This window comes from Lepidochelys kempii, chromosome 1 (assembly GCF_965140265.1).
Source record: "Lepidochelys kempii isolate rLepKem1 chromosome 1, rLepKem1.hap2, whole genome shotgun sequence".
In the NCBI taxonomy this organism is placed as follows: Eukaryota; Metazoa; Chordata; order Testudines; family Cheloniidae; genus Lepidochelys; species Lepidochelys kempii.
Genome location: NC_133256.1, coordinates 49,802,042 through 49,820,006, shown reverse-complemented (window position 1 = coordinate 49,820,006; position 17,965 = coordinate 49,802,042). Strand labels below are relative to the sequence as shown.

The window sequence follows — 17,965 nt, the reverse complement described above, 5'->3', positions numbered from 1 at the left end:
GGTAACCTCCCTCCAGCCTGACAGTTCACCTTTCAGTAGGACCCGCTGTAGTCTCCCCTTTAACCAATTCCTTATCCACCTTTCAATTTTCCTATTGATCCCCATCTTATGCAATTTAACTAATAATTCCCCATGTGGCACGGTATCAAATGCCTTACTAAAATCTAGGTAAATTAGATCCACTGCGTTTCCTTTGTCTAAAAAATCTGTTATTTTCTCAAAGAAGGAGATCAGGTTGGTTTGGCACGATCTACCTTTTGTAAAACCATGTTGTATTTTGTCCCATTTGCCATTGACTTCAATGTCCTTAACTACCTTCTCCTTCAAAATTTTTTCCAAGACCTTGCATACTACAGATGTCAAACTAACAGTCCTATAATTACCCGGATCACTTTTTTTCCCTTTCTTAAAAATAGGAACTATGTTAGCAATTCTCCAATCATATGGTACCACCCCTGAGTTTACAGATTAATTAAAAATTCTTGCTAATGGGCTTGCAATTTCATGTGCCAATTCAATTTTTGAATACCTGGAGAATGAATGGGTGATCACGAGCAGCCAACATGGATTTACCAAGAACTAAGCATGCCAACCCAGCTTGATTTCATTCTTTGACGGGGTAATTGGATTGATGGATGGGAGAATGTGATGGACATAATATACCTGGACTTCACAGGGCTTTTGACACAGTCCCCCTTGACATTCTGATAAGTAAGCAGGAGAAATGGGGGCTTAGCAGAACTATCAAGTCAATACATAATTGGTTAAACAACCACAAACAAAGAGTAACTATTCATTGAATGATGTTGGACTGGAGGGAGGTCTCAAGGGGGGTTCCATGGGGATCTGTCCTGGGTCTGGTGTTGTTTAACCTCTTTATTAATGACCTGGATGTAGGAATAGAGAGCACACTGATCAAGTTTACAGATGACACAAAGCTGGGGGAGGGGAATGTTTGCCAACACTTTGGAGGACAGAGCTAGAATTCAGAGGGATCTTGATAAATTGGAGAACTGGGCTATAGACAACAAAATGAAATTCAGCAAAGACAAAAGCAAGGTGCTACACTTAAGAAAGAAAAATTAAATGCACAAATACATAAAGGGGAAAAACTGGCTTGGGAGCAGCACTGCTGAGAAGGATCTTGGAGTTGTGGTAGCTAACAACTTCAACACGAGTCAGCAATGTGATGCTGTTGCCAAAAAAAAAAAAAAAGGGGCAACCTAAAATTGCTTTTCGTTTAACAGAGGCATAGAATGCAAGTCACGGGAGGGAATAGTACTGCTCTACTCGGCGCTAGTTAGGCCTCAGCTGGAGTACTGTGTTCAATTTTGGTCACCAATGTATAGAAAGGATGTAGAGAAACTAGAAAGGATCCAGAGGAAAGAGACAAAGATGATCAAAAGGATGGAATGCAAGCCATATGAGCAAAGGCTGAAGAAAGTGGGTATGTTTAGTTCAGAAAAGAAGAGAGCAAGAGAGGATAGGATAGTGATCTTCAAAGACTTGAAAGACTGCCATAAAAAATGGAGAAAAGTTGTTCTTTTGCCATAGAGGGCAGAACAAGAGGCTTTGGGTTCAACCTACAGCATAGCAGATTTAGATTAAATCTTAGGAAAAATTTACTAATTGTAAAAACAGTAGAACAATGGAACATACTGCCTAGGGAGGTTGTGGAATCTCCTTCACTGAAGGTTTACAAACAGAGGCTGGATAGCTATCTGTCTTGGATGGTTTAGACACAACAAATCCTGCACCTTGGCAATGGGTTAGACTAGATGACCCTTATGGTTCCTTCTAACTCTATTATTTGTGGGACACAATCTTTCCAAAGGTTCACCAAGGCCAAATTCTGCCCTCAGATCTGTGCACACAGCTCTTATTGAAGTCAATGGGAATTGTATACATGCAGCAGAGGTCTGAATGTATTCCTAAAACTTTCAGCCCATGTAATCCAAGTGGTTTGAAATTTATTTTAATCTGTTCTCCATTTTAGCTTGATTTTAAAAAAAAAAAAAAAAGGTTGTAAAGACAATACTAATGATCAGTTAATACATATTCCACATTGGAAGTATAAACTTATCATGAAATAACATACCAATCTATTTTTCATTATGAAAAAAATAATTTACTTAGAGTAAAACAAATTATTAGTAAATTTGCATATTTAGACTCCTAAATGAAATCACAACATTAGAAAATGGAAAAGAAAAAAAACAGTAAGGATACAGAAGAGTTAGGGATTATCTCTGAACTACAACTGGTTTGATTGCAATACCATTGATTAACAATTTATTGATAGAAACTGGCTACAATAGATTGGGCTATCTTAGTCATTAGTTCTCACAAACATGTGACTTGCCTCTTGAAGTGAATGGCCTGGGAAGGAAAAGAGCTAAAATTGAAACAGAAAATGGTAAAATTTTTAATATGTAAATATTAAGAAAATAAAACCAAAAGTTTTTATAATTGACCACACCACAAAATCCTGTTAAAATACTCCTGCAATTGAAAATATTGAGAGTAAACACAAATTTTCTTTGAATCCATCACACACACAAAAATGAAGTAATTCTGTGTGAGCAATGAAATTCACTACTTCACTACTATTAACTAAAACCGAAAACAAATATTCTGAATAGATTAAAACTAAATTATCCTCATTATGACATGGAATACTAGGATTATCTAATGACAAAAAAGATCCAGAATGCAATTATTTAAAAAATATGACATGTCATATGTAATTTATAGAAGTATGTTCTACAATGATTTGTGCCGTATGGTTGATGGAAACCTATGAAGGAAAGTCTTTGGAATGAAAGATATTTAAGGTCCACTCATGTGGGCATTTGCAAGATTGGGCCCATAGTCTTTTTCAACTTTCCTTAGAATTTTTCAGTTTTGTTTTAACTTTGCAAATCAAGGTATTACAATATTTATATTTTCTGAGTGAAAAGTTTTCGAACAACTAATATCCCTCTATATTTAGAGTTGCATTGTTTTAATAAAATGTGTTTTTAAAAACTGATTGAGTTAAATGTGTTCAAAACCCTGTGTGGGCACTCTTAATTCTATTTTTACTTGGTTTACATTGATTTAGTTTAACTTAATTCTTTAGTGAGTCAAGCTAAATCAATATAAACCAGGTTTAAATTGAATTCAGAGTGTCTACATAGGGTTATGGACCTATTTAAGTAACTGGTTTTTTTAAACTGAGCAAGTTAAACCAGTATGTCTTTGAATACAGACAGGCCTAAGTGTGGTCTTCTCTGAAAAGTAGAAGTAAATGGCATTGTGGAATCCTATATTTACTGTGTTTCAACAACTTCCAGATCAAATGTGCTCAGTTTACAAATAAACATGTTATTTTCAGTGGTAAATCCTGAAAACTGAACCTGAGATCTGAAAGTCAAGCTGGGTTCTTTATTTCTCACTCCACCACCAGTTCTAAAGAATCAACAGACCCAATCTGGTCCTTAATGAGACTTTGTGCAAATCCATGGCCTTCAATGCCTACTTCACAGAGTTAAACTCTTCAGGGCAGGGTCTGTCAGTATTTGTATAGTGCCAAGCACAATGGGGTCCTAGGGTTGTCAACAGTCCCTTATTGCAAGGGACATCCCTTATTTTTTCATCTCTATACAAGATTGGGAGAGGTTGAGTGCTGTAAAAGCAGCAAGAAATACCCCTGGTGAATGTAGGAGAGTACTACTTATTATTATTAATACTAATGATTATGATGATAATAATCATATCATATCATATCATAGCCCCTTATTTTTAAAATACAGTGTTGGCAACCCTAGTCCTCATCATGATAGGTTTCAAATATTACTGTAATATAAATAATAATCATAATAAGGGATTGTTCCTGTACTTTGAACTTTGTACAACTCTGTGCATAGTTAAGAGCTAAGTGAAATTCAGAATTCTTATCCACTGGGAAATTCCTATATTTCAGTATTTGTTTTCATCCCAATTTGGGAGAAAAAAATTTCAACATTTTTCATGGAATGGAATTCCAAACCAATTCCAATTCAGAAAGTCAAAACATTTCATTTTGACATTTTTGATCAAAACAAAACATTTTGACATTCCCTATGTTAGAATGTTTTGGGTTGTTGAACTGATTTTAAATGCTTCATTTTGAGTCAGTTCAGTATTAAACTGCACTTTCCCGCAGTCGTGCATTACCTCATGGCAGTTGTGGCTTGGAAGTCTGATGTCCCCATTTTCCCTTATGGGCCAGGAGTCCTAGCTAGACTGCATATCTCATAATGCATCCAGAGTCATGGGTCCCACAATGCACCATGAAGCTTGATCAGAGGGAAATCTGAATTGCATTATGGGAGATTTAGTTCTCTGGGGAGCACAGCCAACAGGAGAGAATGGGGGCCCAAACGACAACTCCCATAAAACAATGCACTGACAGGGAAATGTAGTTTAATATTTGGTTGAACGGATTTGAAACAAAACATTTCAGGTTACTTCAGAAAATGAAATATTCTGATGTGTGTCAAACCAGAACACTTAGATTTGGCAGAAACTGCATTTCCCATCAGAAAATCATTTGTATGGACAATTCCCAATCAGCTCTTTCCATAACATATGAACTTATGAAGAGACAGATAATTTACTCCACTCTTAACTGTGTTTGCTCTGCTAACAGGAATAAAAGGTAGCAAGCTTACTTTAGGGTATGTCTACCCTGCAATAAAACACTTGTGGCTGGTCCTGAATGTAAATGTTCAGTCTTGGGCTGGACCCCTGGCTCTGGGAACCTCTAGATTTGCCAACTTTCTAACTGCAGAAAACCGAACATCCTTGTCCTGCCTCTGCCCCACCCCACGGCTCACTCCATCCCCCTCCCTCCGCTGCTCATTTTCACTGGGCTGGGAAAGGGTGAGGGAGGGGATGAGAGCTCCGGCTGGTGGTGTGGGGATGAGGGGGCTCTGGGCTGCGGGGGGGAGGGAGGAAGGGGTTTGGAGTGTGGGAGAGGGCTCTGGGCTGTGGCAGGTGGTTGGAGTGAAGGAGGGGAAGGGAATGCAGGCTCTGGAAGGGAGTTTGGGTGTGGGAGAGGGTTCCGGGCTGGGGTAGGGGGTTGGGCTGTGGGGTGGAGGCGAGGAGTTTTGAGTGTGGGAGGGGGCTCTGGGCTGTAGCAGGGGGTTGTGGTGCAGGAGGTGTGGGCTCCAGAAGGGAGTTTGGGTGCAGGAGGGGGTTCCGAGCTGGGGTAGGGGGTTGGAGTGCAGGAGGGGGCTCAGGCCTGGGGGTTGGGGCGTGGGAGGGGGTTCGGGCTCCAGGTGGCGCTTACCTCAAGCAGCTCCCAGGAAGCTGCCACAAGTCTCTCCAGCTCCTAGGTGGAGGGGCGGCCAGGGGGCTCTGCGCGCTGCCACCACCTGCAGGCACTGCCCCCACAGCTCCCATTGGCCACGGTTCCTGGCCAATGGAAGCTGAGGAGCTGGCACTTGGGATGGGGGCAGCACATGGAGCCTCTGTGGCTCCCCCTGAGCTGGAGGGACATGCTGGCCACTTCTTGGGAGCCCTGCTGCGGCCAACCAGACTTTTACGGCCCAGTCAGCAGTGATGACCAGAGCCACTAGGATTCCTTTTTGACCAGGTGTTCTGGTTGAAAACTGGACATCTGGCAAAGCTAGAACTCTCCCCCTTGTGGGGTCTCATATCCCAGACTCTAGCCCAAGCCCAAATGTCTACACTTTAATTTTACAGCCCCACAGCCACCTCACCTGGGCCAACCATAGATGGTTTCTTGCACTGTAGATATACCTTAAGTCACTAACGCAAGCAGATATGTCTCTGGGTACACTTCGGTGACAGGTGTAGAAAAGGTATAGACAAGGTGTAGAATTTTTACAGAAGAGAACCATACTTCAGTTTTTTCGAATTATAGAAAGAATGACTGGCCTTGCTTCTGTGGGGTCTGCTCTTGGCAGGGCTGTGGGTTATAATTTTTCTCATGCAGAAGAATAGCTAACTGTTGTCTTTTTTATTTAGGTTGCTAGGACTTGTGTTTTGGAATCACCCTGTGAGCATGAAGATCTTAGGAAAATAGCTTTCTTATCCAGTGTAAAATCATGCAGTAAATAATTCTAGGGATTGGAGGAGCTGACACAGCCCCAGGAGGATGTTTTCTGACAATTAACTCCTACATTTATTTTCTCTCCACTTCCCTCGCCCCACCCCTCCTACCCTTAACTTAGTTTCAAGGATTTGGGTTAGTTTGAGGGTAAAAATGAAATGATGGGAGTTTTTTTGGTTGGTGTGTGCACATGCATGTACTGCTGACGCATTTCTTGCCACTATTTTCATATGGTCAGAAAGCCTCCCCTATAGTACATGGTACAGCAGCATTTGTCCTACTAGAAGTGGCAATTGCAGAAAGGAGACTAACTAGGAGGTAGTAATACTTCTGAAGTCCCTTGATGGTGCAGCTGAGACACTACCTGATATTATACAAGAGGCCAAAGATGATGGGATCCACTTTTTAGAAATGGCACTGACGTGTGTTTGTGACATTCAGATTTACTTATGGAAGTGTCTTGCAAGCATTCAGGCAAATTTCTGACATTCCTAAAGCAGATTTCCTGGCAGTGTTTAAGATGTTAATTTTTACCAATATCCATAATCCAGATTTGAATTATATAGGGCAGGGGTTCTCAAACTTCATTACACTATGACCCTATTCTGCAACAAAAATTTACTACTCAGCTCCAGAAGGGAGGACTGAAGCCTCAGCCTGTCTGAGCCCCGCCTCCCTGGGAATGGGCAAAGTCAAAGCCCCAGGGATTCAGCCCCAGACAGGGGGCCTGTAACCTGAATTGTGTCACTCAGGGCTGAAGCCCTCGGGCTTTGGTCCCAGAAGGTCTAAGACAGCACTGTCGACCCCATTAAAATGGGGTTGCGACTCACTTTGGGGTCCCAACCCACAGTTTGAGAACAGCTGATATAGGGAAAGAGCTAAACTCTTAGGGAGGAGGGTCATACTCATCTGCATGTCAGAGACCAGAAACACAGGACCCCCTCTGAAGTGTCAGTTTCTTAAAGAAGGATAGGACCATGAGGCATGCCTTGCATCTCAGTATTTTGACTAGTAGGGCAGTGTCAAGTATGTACAAGAGCCTACAGTTTGCAGAGGGATTATAGGGACTTTCAAGATGCATAACAGCTTTATCAGATTACCATGCAGGTTCAATCAACATTTCAGTATAACTAAGTACTGTAGCCTTTAAACCATAGAAATTGTATATAAGTATTTATCTGGGGTGTATGTCAAAGGTGGAGCTTGATAGAGAGGTCTCCGACCTTTCTCTGCTATTAAATGAAACCTACCAAAGGAATCTAGATTAGGCTATCACATTAGTTGTCTAAACTTACTATTTTACCAACGTGAGAAAGCAAGGTGTTCAGTGATGGGCACAAAAATGGACATCTCTAAACAGATCAATATTGAATTGCCATACTGACTGTTGATGATTATATTGTTTATTAGTTGGTCCCAACATGAGTACTTTTTTATAATTTAATATCAAACCGCTAGACTAACTTCATTCATTATTTTTTGTCATTCATGCATGACCTAATTTCTGACTTCAAATTTCCACTGCCTGTGACATCAGAAGGAAGTACTGGAGTAAGGAGAACTTAACTTTAAACCCAGTGATGTTTCAAGTTTCCTTCAATACATCACAAAATCCACATTTCCCCAGTCATAGCGCAAATTAACAAATATATCTTCCATAGTAAAATTAATCGTTTAATACCCATACCTCATTCCAGACACATTTCTCATATTTTCATTTCACGTGAGACAACACACTGGAGCATGTATTAACTCCCAAAGTGTCATTATTTCATATCTCTTCCACAACAAGTAACATGGTGCTTCAATGCAGAACATACAAGAACTCACCGGAACACAATTCTAGGAATAAATCTAAGACCTGACCATTCACCACCACTCCAATGGAATGTGTTGATAAGAAAAGTTCTACTCACTCCCAACTTGCATTCTGACCAACAATGTTCATTCTTTAGTTGCAACTTCACCCCTTTTTAATCTCTGCTTAGTGCTTGCAGCCAGGAGGCCTCCCCTTTCCCATCCTATTACTGTGGCAGACAGTATATGCTGCTCTACAGTCCCTCTGGTTTCACTGAGAGGTGGCTGCAGGGTTGAGTGCAGGAGCAGAGAGACCTCAACAACCTTCCTTGACGTAATGAGAGAAGTGACTGTGAAAACTGGGGAAATGTAAATACACTGACTTAAAAAAACAAATTCTTTCTTCCTTGTTTCAACCGTTGTGGTCTTCTAGCAATTCAACAAGGTGCAGTAGGAACAATGCCCAGGGCTTTGCTTAACCCACACTGCACTAACAGAAGACCATTGTAGAAGGACTTATAGCTTAATTACCACTAGTTACCCCAAATCACAGTAATAGAACATCTACTGGACCCAGAATATAAGTAATCTGTTCTCATTGTAATTGTGGGCACTATTAGAAGTCCATTAAATTACTTTCAACACAGGGCACTGGTTACAGAAGTTAGAAGTTAAGATTTTTACATCATCGATTTATTGATACCATGTTAGTGATAAAAAAAAAAAATTACCTGCAAGGTTGTCAATCTCTTTCTCTTGGAGCAGACTGACAGCATCATCGTCCCCTTCCAGCATGAGCTCGGTTTCTGCATTCTGATTCACCACAGTCTGACTTCGGAAAGTTTTCTTTGACTTTACCACATCTTCTTCAGTGCCTAAATACAAGTTAAAAATATTGTGAACTTAGTTGAGTGTTTATTTTTTGTATAACACGCCAATACATCAACTATAGTACTACCATAAGTCCTGTATATTAAAAAGAAAATAATAACGTTTTTTAAAAGTACTTATTTTAAAAGGTAGAACATTTGAAAGAGATAAATTGTATGAAACTTTTAGCAAGGATTATGGAAAGTGCATCTTCAGTCTGTCTTTCTGAATAAACTGTGACTTTGAAACAGGTTTTGCTTTTTAAATACTCTTTCCTTCTTTTCAATAATTGATATTTTGTTTGTCTTCTATATTTCTCCTTCAGCTTCTCCGAGTGGGGGTGCACGCAGAAGGAGCTGTTCTTTCACTTCTAGAGTCCTGCCTCCCAGTACCTCCCAAATACAGTACTGACCAGTTCCTCTCTGAGTGAAGAGATGCTGTTAGGCATTTGGAACTTCAAGGGTTTCTTCTGATTTGTCTGTAATTATTTCACTAAGTCATAAGCAAAGGAGGGACAGGATGGAGGAGTGAGAAACAAAGAGGAAACATTCAGCATGGGGTAGCAATGAGAAGTGACCATTTCAAGTGTCCAAGACAGAGACAAAAAAGGAAAGGTGAAAGGGGATGGTTTTCTTAAATTAAAAAACAAAACAAAAAAGCCCAGCAAAAATCTTGGTACCAAGAAGACACATACCAATTACAGATTGTGTGTTTCATCCCTTCTTCCCTGTCTACATCCATTTTTGTCTACTTAAATTGGCAGCTTTTCAGAGCATCTTACACTTTAGAGAGGCACATAGTAATTTTATATAGTGCTCAAAAGTGTGCTAACTAATAATAGCTTGGTTTAAATGACAAAATTATAAAGGTGATTAACTCTTCTCAAAACAAATATAGAGATATTAATAAAACTTACTTGAAAGAACTGGAGATGGCTAGTCCAGACAAAGCATGCTTTACTCTGGTACCCTGTACATAACATTGTGAGGCCAGCAAAACAATTCTTTCACAATTTGAGACAAATCATAAGTCTTTTTTCCCCCCAGAGATAACAGACTCATAGCAGTTCTCAATGCCAGTATGCTTTCTGTTACTATCCCCCACTTTTTCACAGGAAAATTAATAAGAAGGTTATATATCATATACATCCTCACTTATCTTTATGCATCTCCACCTTGGACTCCTAGATATTAATCTTAGTAATGAACCTACTGTTATTGATGGAGACACGGGAGTTACTAGCTTCCTTTTGAGTGTTTAGCTCTGAAAATGTAACCTCTTCTTTGGGGTTTTCTATCTAAGGATTATGGCACCCAAAACAGTTATTAATATTAATGTACTGTATATCAATCTAGAATTTAGCATTTCCTAATTTGGTTGTCAGAACTAAGAACCAACTCTAAATTTCTCTAGGTGTAGTATAATTTAGACATTTGTTTCCTATTTGGCTGGATCTTTTCACCCACGGCACTGACTTTAGTGGGCTCAAGATTTCACCTTATAATTACTGGTATTATTTTAAAGTAGATGTAAGGTGATGGGATGAGAATCTTGAAGACTGAAGTCCACTGTTCATCCACAGAACAGATACAGACCAGGCACCAGAAGCATGTTGCCTCACCCTAGATTAGAGAACAGCATCTCTAGTTTCCATGTTCTTTCAATTGCTGCCATTTCTGCTGAGATTGTACAAAAGGGTCTCAATTAGCATCTACTACAGTGATAGTTTTTATGATGTCGCCAGAGCAACTGGAGCAAGACCGTCAACTCATTTTGCATAGGCCACTTAACATCTACCAGATGGCAACAACTTGCTGTTACTGCTGACCTGGTTTAAATTTGAATCAATGATCAAAAGGTGAAAGGCTTCAAATATCCAGCCACATACTACAATTTTAAAAATAAAAGTCCACAAAAAATGACTAGAGACAGAGTTTGGAAAGAGGGAGTAATGTAATACAGTAGCCTATCTAGTTTAGGTCACAAGTGCACTGAGTGTTAAGAGCTAAATTAGAACTTTGTGTATATTTGACCCTATCATAAGACACACAATTTAGCATCACTTGCCACAAGTAGTCTCTGCTTTGAAACATCTTAGTACTGGCGTAGTGACAGTGCTGTAGACCATTCCTGAGATGAACTGACAGCATGGCTGGAGGAAGTGTGCACAGATTGTTTCCCCCCTCCCCCCCCGCTCTTCCTGGCTCTAGTTTATGTTATAAAAGCCTCTCACTTTCATAAGAACGGAAATTCTCCAAAAGTAATAGTTGGGTATAATTGCAGAATAATTCCAGTTCACCAAAATCATTTATTTATGTGTGAAATTATCATCTCATAAATCAGCAAAAGTGTACTGCTGGTACCACGAGAACCTGAAGGCAAACCTCAGAAGCGGAGGCTGAAATCTAGCTTATTTTAACTTGCCTGTCACACTGCTGGCAGTTATCTTGTTACAGAAATACTACAATACATCAACATAAGAAATGTAATGTAGTAGAAGGCACTAAGTTAGTCTGGCAAATTTGGATCTCAGCAATTCAGATAAATCTTTCTAAAATCAATTTTGTTTTACAATATTAAACATACATTTATCTATAAGAAATATAGCAAACTGAGCTGCTTTGGTTTGATAGAAGCTGCTTTGGATTGTCTGTTCTTTAAATTTATCACTTTGTTGAGTGCACCTTAGTTTTGCTGTACTGTACCAAACATTTATCTAAATGAAACTATATGAGACCCAAAATTGCCCTTCAATCACTATATCCTTTATGAATTAGAGTTCCATTTATCAAAATTACAGCAAGAAGAGGTAAGGTCTCGGAGGGCCGTCTCATTACAAGGCTTGTAAACACTGTCCTTACAAAGAAATGGTTTAACACCTAACAAATCAAAAACTGATTGGGAATAGAATTTATTTGAGATCATCTATCTTCAGAAGACTTGCCGTCTTGAGAGCACTTCTTGGCCTTTCTACCCATTCATCAAGAAATTAACAAGCGAATACCACAGACCACCAGATCTCCTTGGATCCTGAAATGTAAAATATGTTTAAAACAGATCTGTCACAGATGTTCTATTTTTATATTCCTGGGATGACTTCAAAAGGCCCTAAAAATAAGAGAGTCTCTCAAACTAGGAGTAAGAAGGAAAACAGCTTATCTTTAAAAGGAGACAACAAACTGAATAAAAAATTACTTGGCATGAAACTATGTTTCATACAGTTAGCAATGATATAAAAAGAGTGAGGAACAAATGAATAGTTTATATATTATATGTCAGCATTTTAGTAAAAATTCGAAATATTTTTATCATAACTTTTTTCAAGCCACAACAAAACTACTGTGTAAAGAAACTAACTATATTATTCCCTCATTATAAGACAGTTCTCAGGAGACAAAGAATTTGTGTTCTAAAGATACTCTTTGAATGAGTAGGTAGCTACAATGCAGAGACTTTATATTAAAGTAACTTTTTAATGAGGTTCCATTGGAAAACAGATAATAAAACAAATTAATAAAACAAACTGTTTTAAAGTATGGCAAGAATTTTAAAATGTGGATGCCCAGAATTGAAGTCAACAAAAGTTATGGGTGCTCAAAACCTTGGGTAATCAGAGGGCTAATTTAGGGACTAAATATCAGTTTACATTGCAATTTTCAATGACGCCAAAGGAAAGGAGGTACTCAGCTCTCACTGAAGTTTAGTGAGAGTTGGATGATGTACTTTCTTAGGCCAGGTCTACATTTTATTGCATGTCAAATGTGGGTGTGAATGTGAAGCGCATCAGCACAGACACTGTTATAGAGCAGTGAAAGTTTTGGAGTGCCACAAAGAATATTATTGCAAAGCAAGTTGTTGTGCTGTAGTTTCATACGCTGGCTTGCTATGCAATAACTCACCATGTAGACAAGCCCTTAAGCTCCTTTGAAAATTCCAGCCACAGGATTCTGGATTCAGCAGAGCATTTAATCTTATGTTTAACTTGAAGCACTTGAGTAATCTCATCCCTATTCAGAAAAACACTTAGACATGTCTTTAAGAATACGCTTAAAGTCCACTGGCTTTATGTGCCCAAATATTCTGTTGAATAAAGATGGAAATACTAAAGTACTTCAAGTTAAACATGCACTTAAGTGCTTTGCTGTACTGAAGCCTGGGTACCTATCTCTAGGCACCTAAGTTTTAAAATTTTGGCCTAAATCCTTATATTTAAATCCTTACATGAGGTTACTGCAGTTTCATGTTTGCATAAAGTGGATATCTTAAGAATCATATCACTCAAAGAAAAATGAAAATTAACTTACAATATCAGTTTTTCAGACAGCTATTATTTAACCAAAAATCCATTTTTGTCATCCCAATTACCATCTTGGGTATTGTTCATAAATGTAGAAAATTAACATTGTTAAAACAACAAAAGGTGGCTTCCTATAGTAGTTACACTATACATAAAAACAAGCAGAAAGCTCATTTTTTTAAAAAAAATCAAGAATATGGAATCTCCCCCACTCCCAGGAAAATATACATGCTTTATATTTCTGAAAAGCTGCAAAACTACAAACTGCAAAGTCAAGAAAGTTTTTTTTTTTGTTTTTTTTTTTAGGTTTTTTTCATTATTAAGAATGGGGATCAACAACTTGGGAATCCCCTCAAAATAAACATCTAAAAAATTCTAATGAATGGGAAGACATGAATGTCATAAAATAGATACAGCCTCTATAAACATTCCATGTAAACAATGAAATGTAAAATATCATATCTTTCTTCCTTTAGTAAATCATCTATTTTGTTTGGTTGCAGAGATTTTTATTGTTGTAACATCTGTATTTTCCTGTTCCATTTTCAATAAAACTAGTAAATTCCAAGTTAGATTATTCTAGTCACAGCAGATATTACATATTAAGTTAACTTGTTGAGTTCCAAGCCTCAAACAATGTCTTTCTGGAATAGGGTTGTCAATCCTCCAGGATTGCCCTGGAGTCTCCAGAAATTAAAGATTAATCTTGAATTAAAGATTATGTCATGTGATGAAATCAGCCAAAATTGGCAACCCTATTCTTGAATAAGATTTAAACATGTATGTGAACATAACTTGTGGTTCGTTACAGGGAGTACTATAATGTTCAGGATAAATGCAAAAGAAAAAGTTCTGAAGTACATATATCACCCGCTGCTTATTATCTATTAAAACAGAGTATTTTTAAACAGACCTAATTTTATTTTAAATATAAAGGGAAATATTATTAATTTTAAGAGAATTTTGCTTGGTAGCTATGGTACTAGCAAAAGGAAACTACTGCTTCTTACAAAGTTGATTCCACAGTTTACTTCAGTGAATTACAGATAAGACAATTTATGCAGAGAACTCTCTTTCATCTTTGAAGAGGGTTGGCAGGATGGAAAGTTAACCCCATTTTAATGTTACCTAAATGTACTGACAGGAAATTCTAATGTTTCCAAACATCTGGAAATCAGCTTCATGGGATGGTGCTCTTCTTTTATTTAAGAATGTTTTTTCATATATTGTCTTTTACAGCTTTATGTGGCTTCTAAAGAGCATTTTGACAGAAGTAGTCTGTCCACTTTACAGCAAAATGCTGCATTTAATTAAAAAAATTCTCTTTTATAGAAGGTAAAGAAAAGTTTTTGTGAACTTCAGCTCCCCTGGGAAACTTTCTAAAAAAAGGGTGGTTTTCCTCCTCAAAGTGCACTGACATGTAATGCTTTGTAAAACACTGCTTTTTGTTGTTGCATTTTTATTCTCTAAAATGGTTTTTAATTTCTAATTAAACAAGGGAACTAAGGAATTAGTTCCTCTCAAGGGATTATGTCATATGTGATGACATAACCATGACATGATATCATGAGTAAAATATAACAAATCTCATAAGTTTGAAAGACTTTGGCAGGTACATTGTAAGATTATTTCAAAAGCAGATAACATAAAAATGGTAGATAACATTTTAATTCTAAGCCATGCTCTGCAAGATACATGAACATATTACAGGAAAAGCTTCAGAGTGTCAGTGCAGAAGTGCATTTTTTTCCTGATTTATATATTACATAGTTGAGAATCCTGCCTTCAGTAACCATATTCAAGAGATTAGCTAGGCATTGGGGATCATTGTGGGGTCCAGGCTGTGGAGCATAGCTACTTAATAGCCCATTTGCTCCACTTTGCCAAGACCAGTAGGACTGGCGAATCTCCATGCTCACTATCTCCCATACATATTAAACCCTGCTGTGCATTTATATGCCTGGAGCCCCTGGGGAGCTGGATTGATTGCATGTAAAGGGTGTGATGTGCACTCGTGTGCATGGTCACAAAATTTGCCCTCCTCTTTTTCCTCACCAGATCACCACTTGTTGTGCTACAATAGGGCCCTCCATACTGGCAGAGAGGGTTAGGATTTGCCCATTAGGGTTATTATATTATCATAATGTGTTTCTGAAACTTCGTAGCACTGACTGACATAGAATTATTTCCTGGGAAGACCATAATGGTGACTATTCTCAAGGGAAGCCTGTATCTTAATAGGCTGAAGTTAAGTATTGCCACAGGAACTTAAATTATATTACACTTTAATGATTAAACATATCTGAAGAAATGAGGGAGAAAAACTATCTGGACATGAAAAATTATTGTATACTTATTATAGATACTGCACTCTTAACAAAAAGATAAATTTAAAAATATCAAATTGTTTAAAAAAACCCACACACACAAAAACTGGTTTTAGGATACCACAACAGACAAAACCAGAAGGCTTCACAAAAAAGTTTGTCCTGCTTTTTTATAGCTAATAGCTTATGTTTTCCTCTTATCCTCTAACAGTAATATACCATACTCTTTGACACTGTGTAGTTTGTAAATTAATACTTTATTCTTACTGTAGCGGGGTGGTTACTCACTCTGACCCTGATAGAGTTGAGGCCACCGCTGGGAGAGGGCTGGGGCTGTGGGGAAAAACCCAGGCTGATTAAGGGAGCAGCCGCAGCTGTGGCCAGCTCAGTCAGGCCCAGCTGGACCCTATAAGAGGCTGTAAGCCAGGAGCCCAGCTAGTATGCCTCTGCAGGGAGAAGGGCCTGGCTACAAGGTGCCGAGCAGGACACCTAGATTAGAGCAGGGCTGGGGAAAGGCCAGAGGAGCTGGGAGCTCCGGCCTGGAAAGCCTCAGGCTGAATAGGTGCAGGGTTGCAGAGGTGCAGCCCATGGGTAGGCGGAGTCCAAAACCCCCTTGCCTGTGATGAGTGGTGTATACACTGCAGTCTGCCCCCGATACAAGGGGCTAAGTAGGGACTGGCAGTAGCCCAGACTGAGGGGAGGTGGGGTTAGAGGGAGGGGGTCCCTCTGGGTGGGGAGACCCAGAACCTAAGAGTGTGGGGGTACTGCTGGGGGAGGCAGCACCCCAGGGAAAGGGGCACTGGGTCCTGGGAGGGACATGGGGGCCAGAGGTAAGGCGGCTCACCGGCCTGCAGAGGGTGCTCCGGTGGCTGGACAAGCTAATTCCTGATGACTACCAAAAGGAGGCACCGCTGGGTGAGTCCAAACACTTACTTATATACCACTTTTTCTTCTGTCAAACTCAAAACCTTTTACTTTAGTAAGTTCATATCACCATTGTAATTATTACTCTTGGGAAACAGAGCTGCAGAAGTTAAACAACTTGCCCAAGGTCAAAATCAGTGACTTGTGTACTCAAATGTAGTAGATTATTATTTATTGTAAAAATTATCATAAGGAAAGTCATAACATTTGTATGCAGTCTTATAGCTGTGATGTTCCCAAGACATTACAGAGATAGAGAGAGAAGGAGGTTGACGGAATGTCTTTTATTAGATCAGCTTCTGTTTGTGAGAAGACAAGCTTTTCAGCTCCACAAAGCTCTTCTTCGGGTCTCTGTGTAAGCTCAAAAGCTTCTCTCTCACACTAAGAGAAGTTGGTCCAATAAAAGATATAACTTCCATCACCTTGTCTTCATAATAATATTTAGCATTTACATAGCACTTCTGTCCACAGATTTTAAAGCACATTACAAAAATCGGAAGGCATTTTTATCCTATTTTACTGATGAATAAACTGAGGTATAACTGAGGTTATGGGCCTGCTTTGCAGAAGTGATAAGTATTCACAGCTTCCATTAACTTTAGCTCAGATTGCAAGTGTTCCACACCTCTGAAAATGAAGCCCTCACTGACTTGTTCATAACTGCATAGTTGAGTAATGACATCTGGAAATACCCAATTCAGCGCATGCTGCAACGCATTCTCAGATATAAGAGAGCAGAGCCCCTTATTCTACTTCCTGGATTTCTTTCAAGATCATCCAATATTTGGATTGGGCATAGAATGTAGTTTGTCACTGGAACTTCCACAGATGGTATGGCTGAAGAATAAGCCCATATTGTACGTAACTCATGTCAGTTACAAACTAATATAATGTCTTACATAACATAAGAACGGCCATACTCTGTCAGACCAAAGTTCTATCTAGTTCAGTATCCTGTCTTCAGATAGTGGCCAATGCCAGGTGCTCCAGAAGGGATGAACTGAACAGGTAATCATAAAGTAATCCATCCCCTGTTTCTCATTCCCAGCTTCTGGCAAACAGAGGCTAGGGACACCATCCTTGCTCATCCTGGCTAATAGCCATTGATTCATTGACCTCAATGAATTTATCTAGTTCTTTTTTGAATCATGTTATAGTCTTGGGCTTCTCAATATCCCCTGGCAATGAGTTCCACAGGTTGACAGTGCATTGTGTGAAGAAATATTTCCGTTTGCTTTAAACCTCGACTGTCAATTTAATTTGACCCACCTAGCTTTTGTGTTATGAGGAGAAGTAAATAACACTTCCTTATTTACTTTCTCCATACCAGTGATGGATTTTATAGATCTCTATCATATCCCACCTTAGTTGTCTCTTTTTTCCAAGCTGAAAAGTCCCAATCTTAATAATCTCTCATCAATGGAAGCTGTTCCATACCCCTAATCAGTTTTGTTTTTGTCTTAAAATTAAACCACTTTGTGTACACTGTAGTCTAGTAAATTACAGATAGCATTAATTTTTTCTGCTATTTTAGGGATCACTTAGAATTGTCTTAAATTATTAAATATTACACTTAAGAAAATTAATTTCAAGCAATAGAAACAATATCCCTAATTGTGCTTGCAACCATTTTACGAAAACTACAGTAAC

General features: G+C 38.8%; 1 protein-coding gene across 6 annotated transcripts in view; it reads right to left on the bottom strand.

Moving 5' to 3' along the window:
- NBEA (neurobeachin) overlaps positions 1-17,965 on the bottom strand; it is an 848,387-nt gene that overhangs the window by 250,654 nt on the left and 579,768 nt on the right. For all 6 annotated transcript variants that reach the window (XM_073341812.1, XM_073341823.1, XM_073341834.1 and 3 more), the window contains one exon: positions 8,629-8,772. In XM_073341812.1, coding sequence (XP_073197913.1) covers positions 8,629-8,772 — 144 coding nt within the window. The remainder of the gene's footprint in view (positions 1-8,628; positions 8,773-17,965) is intronic.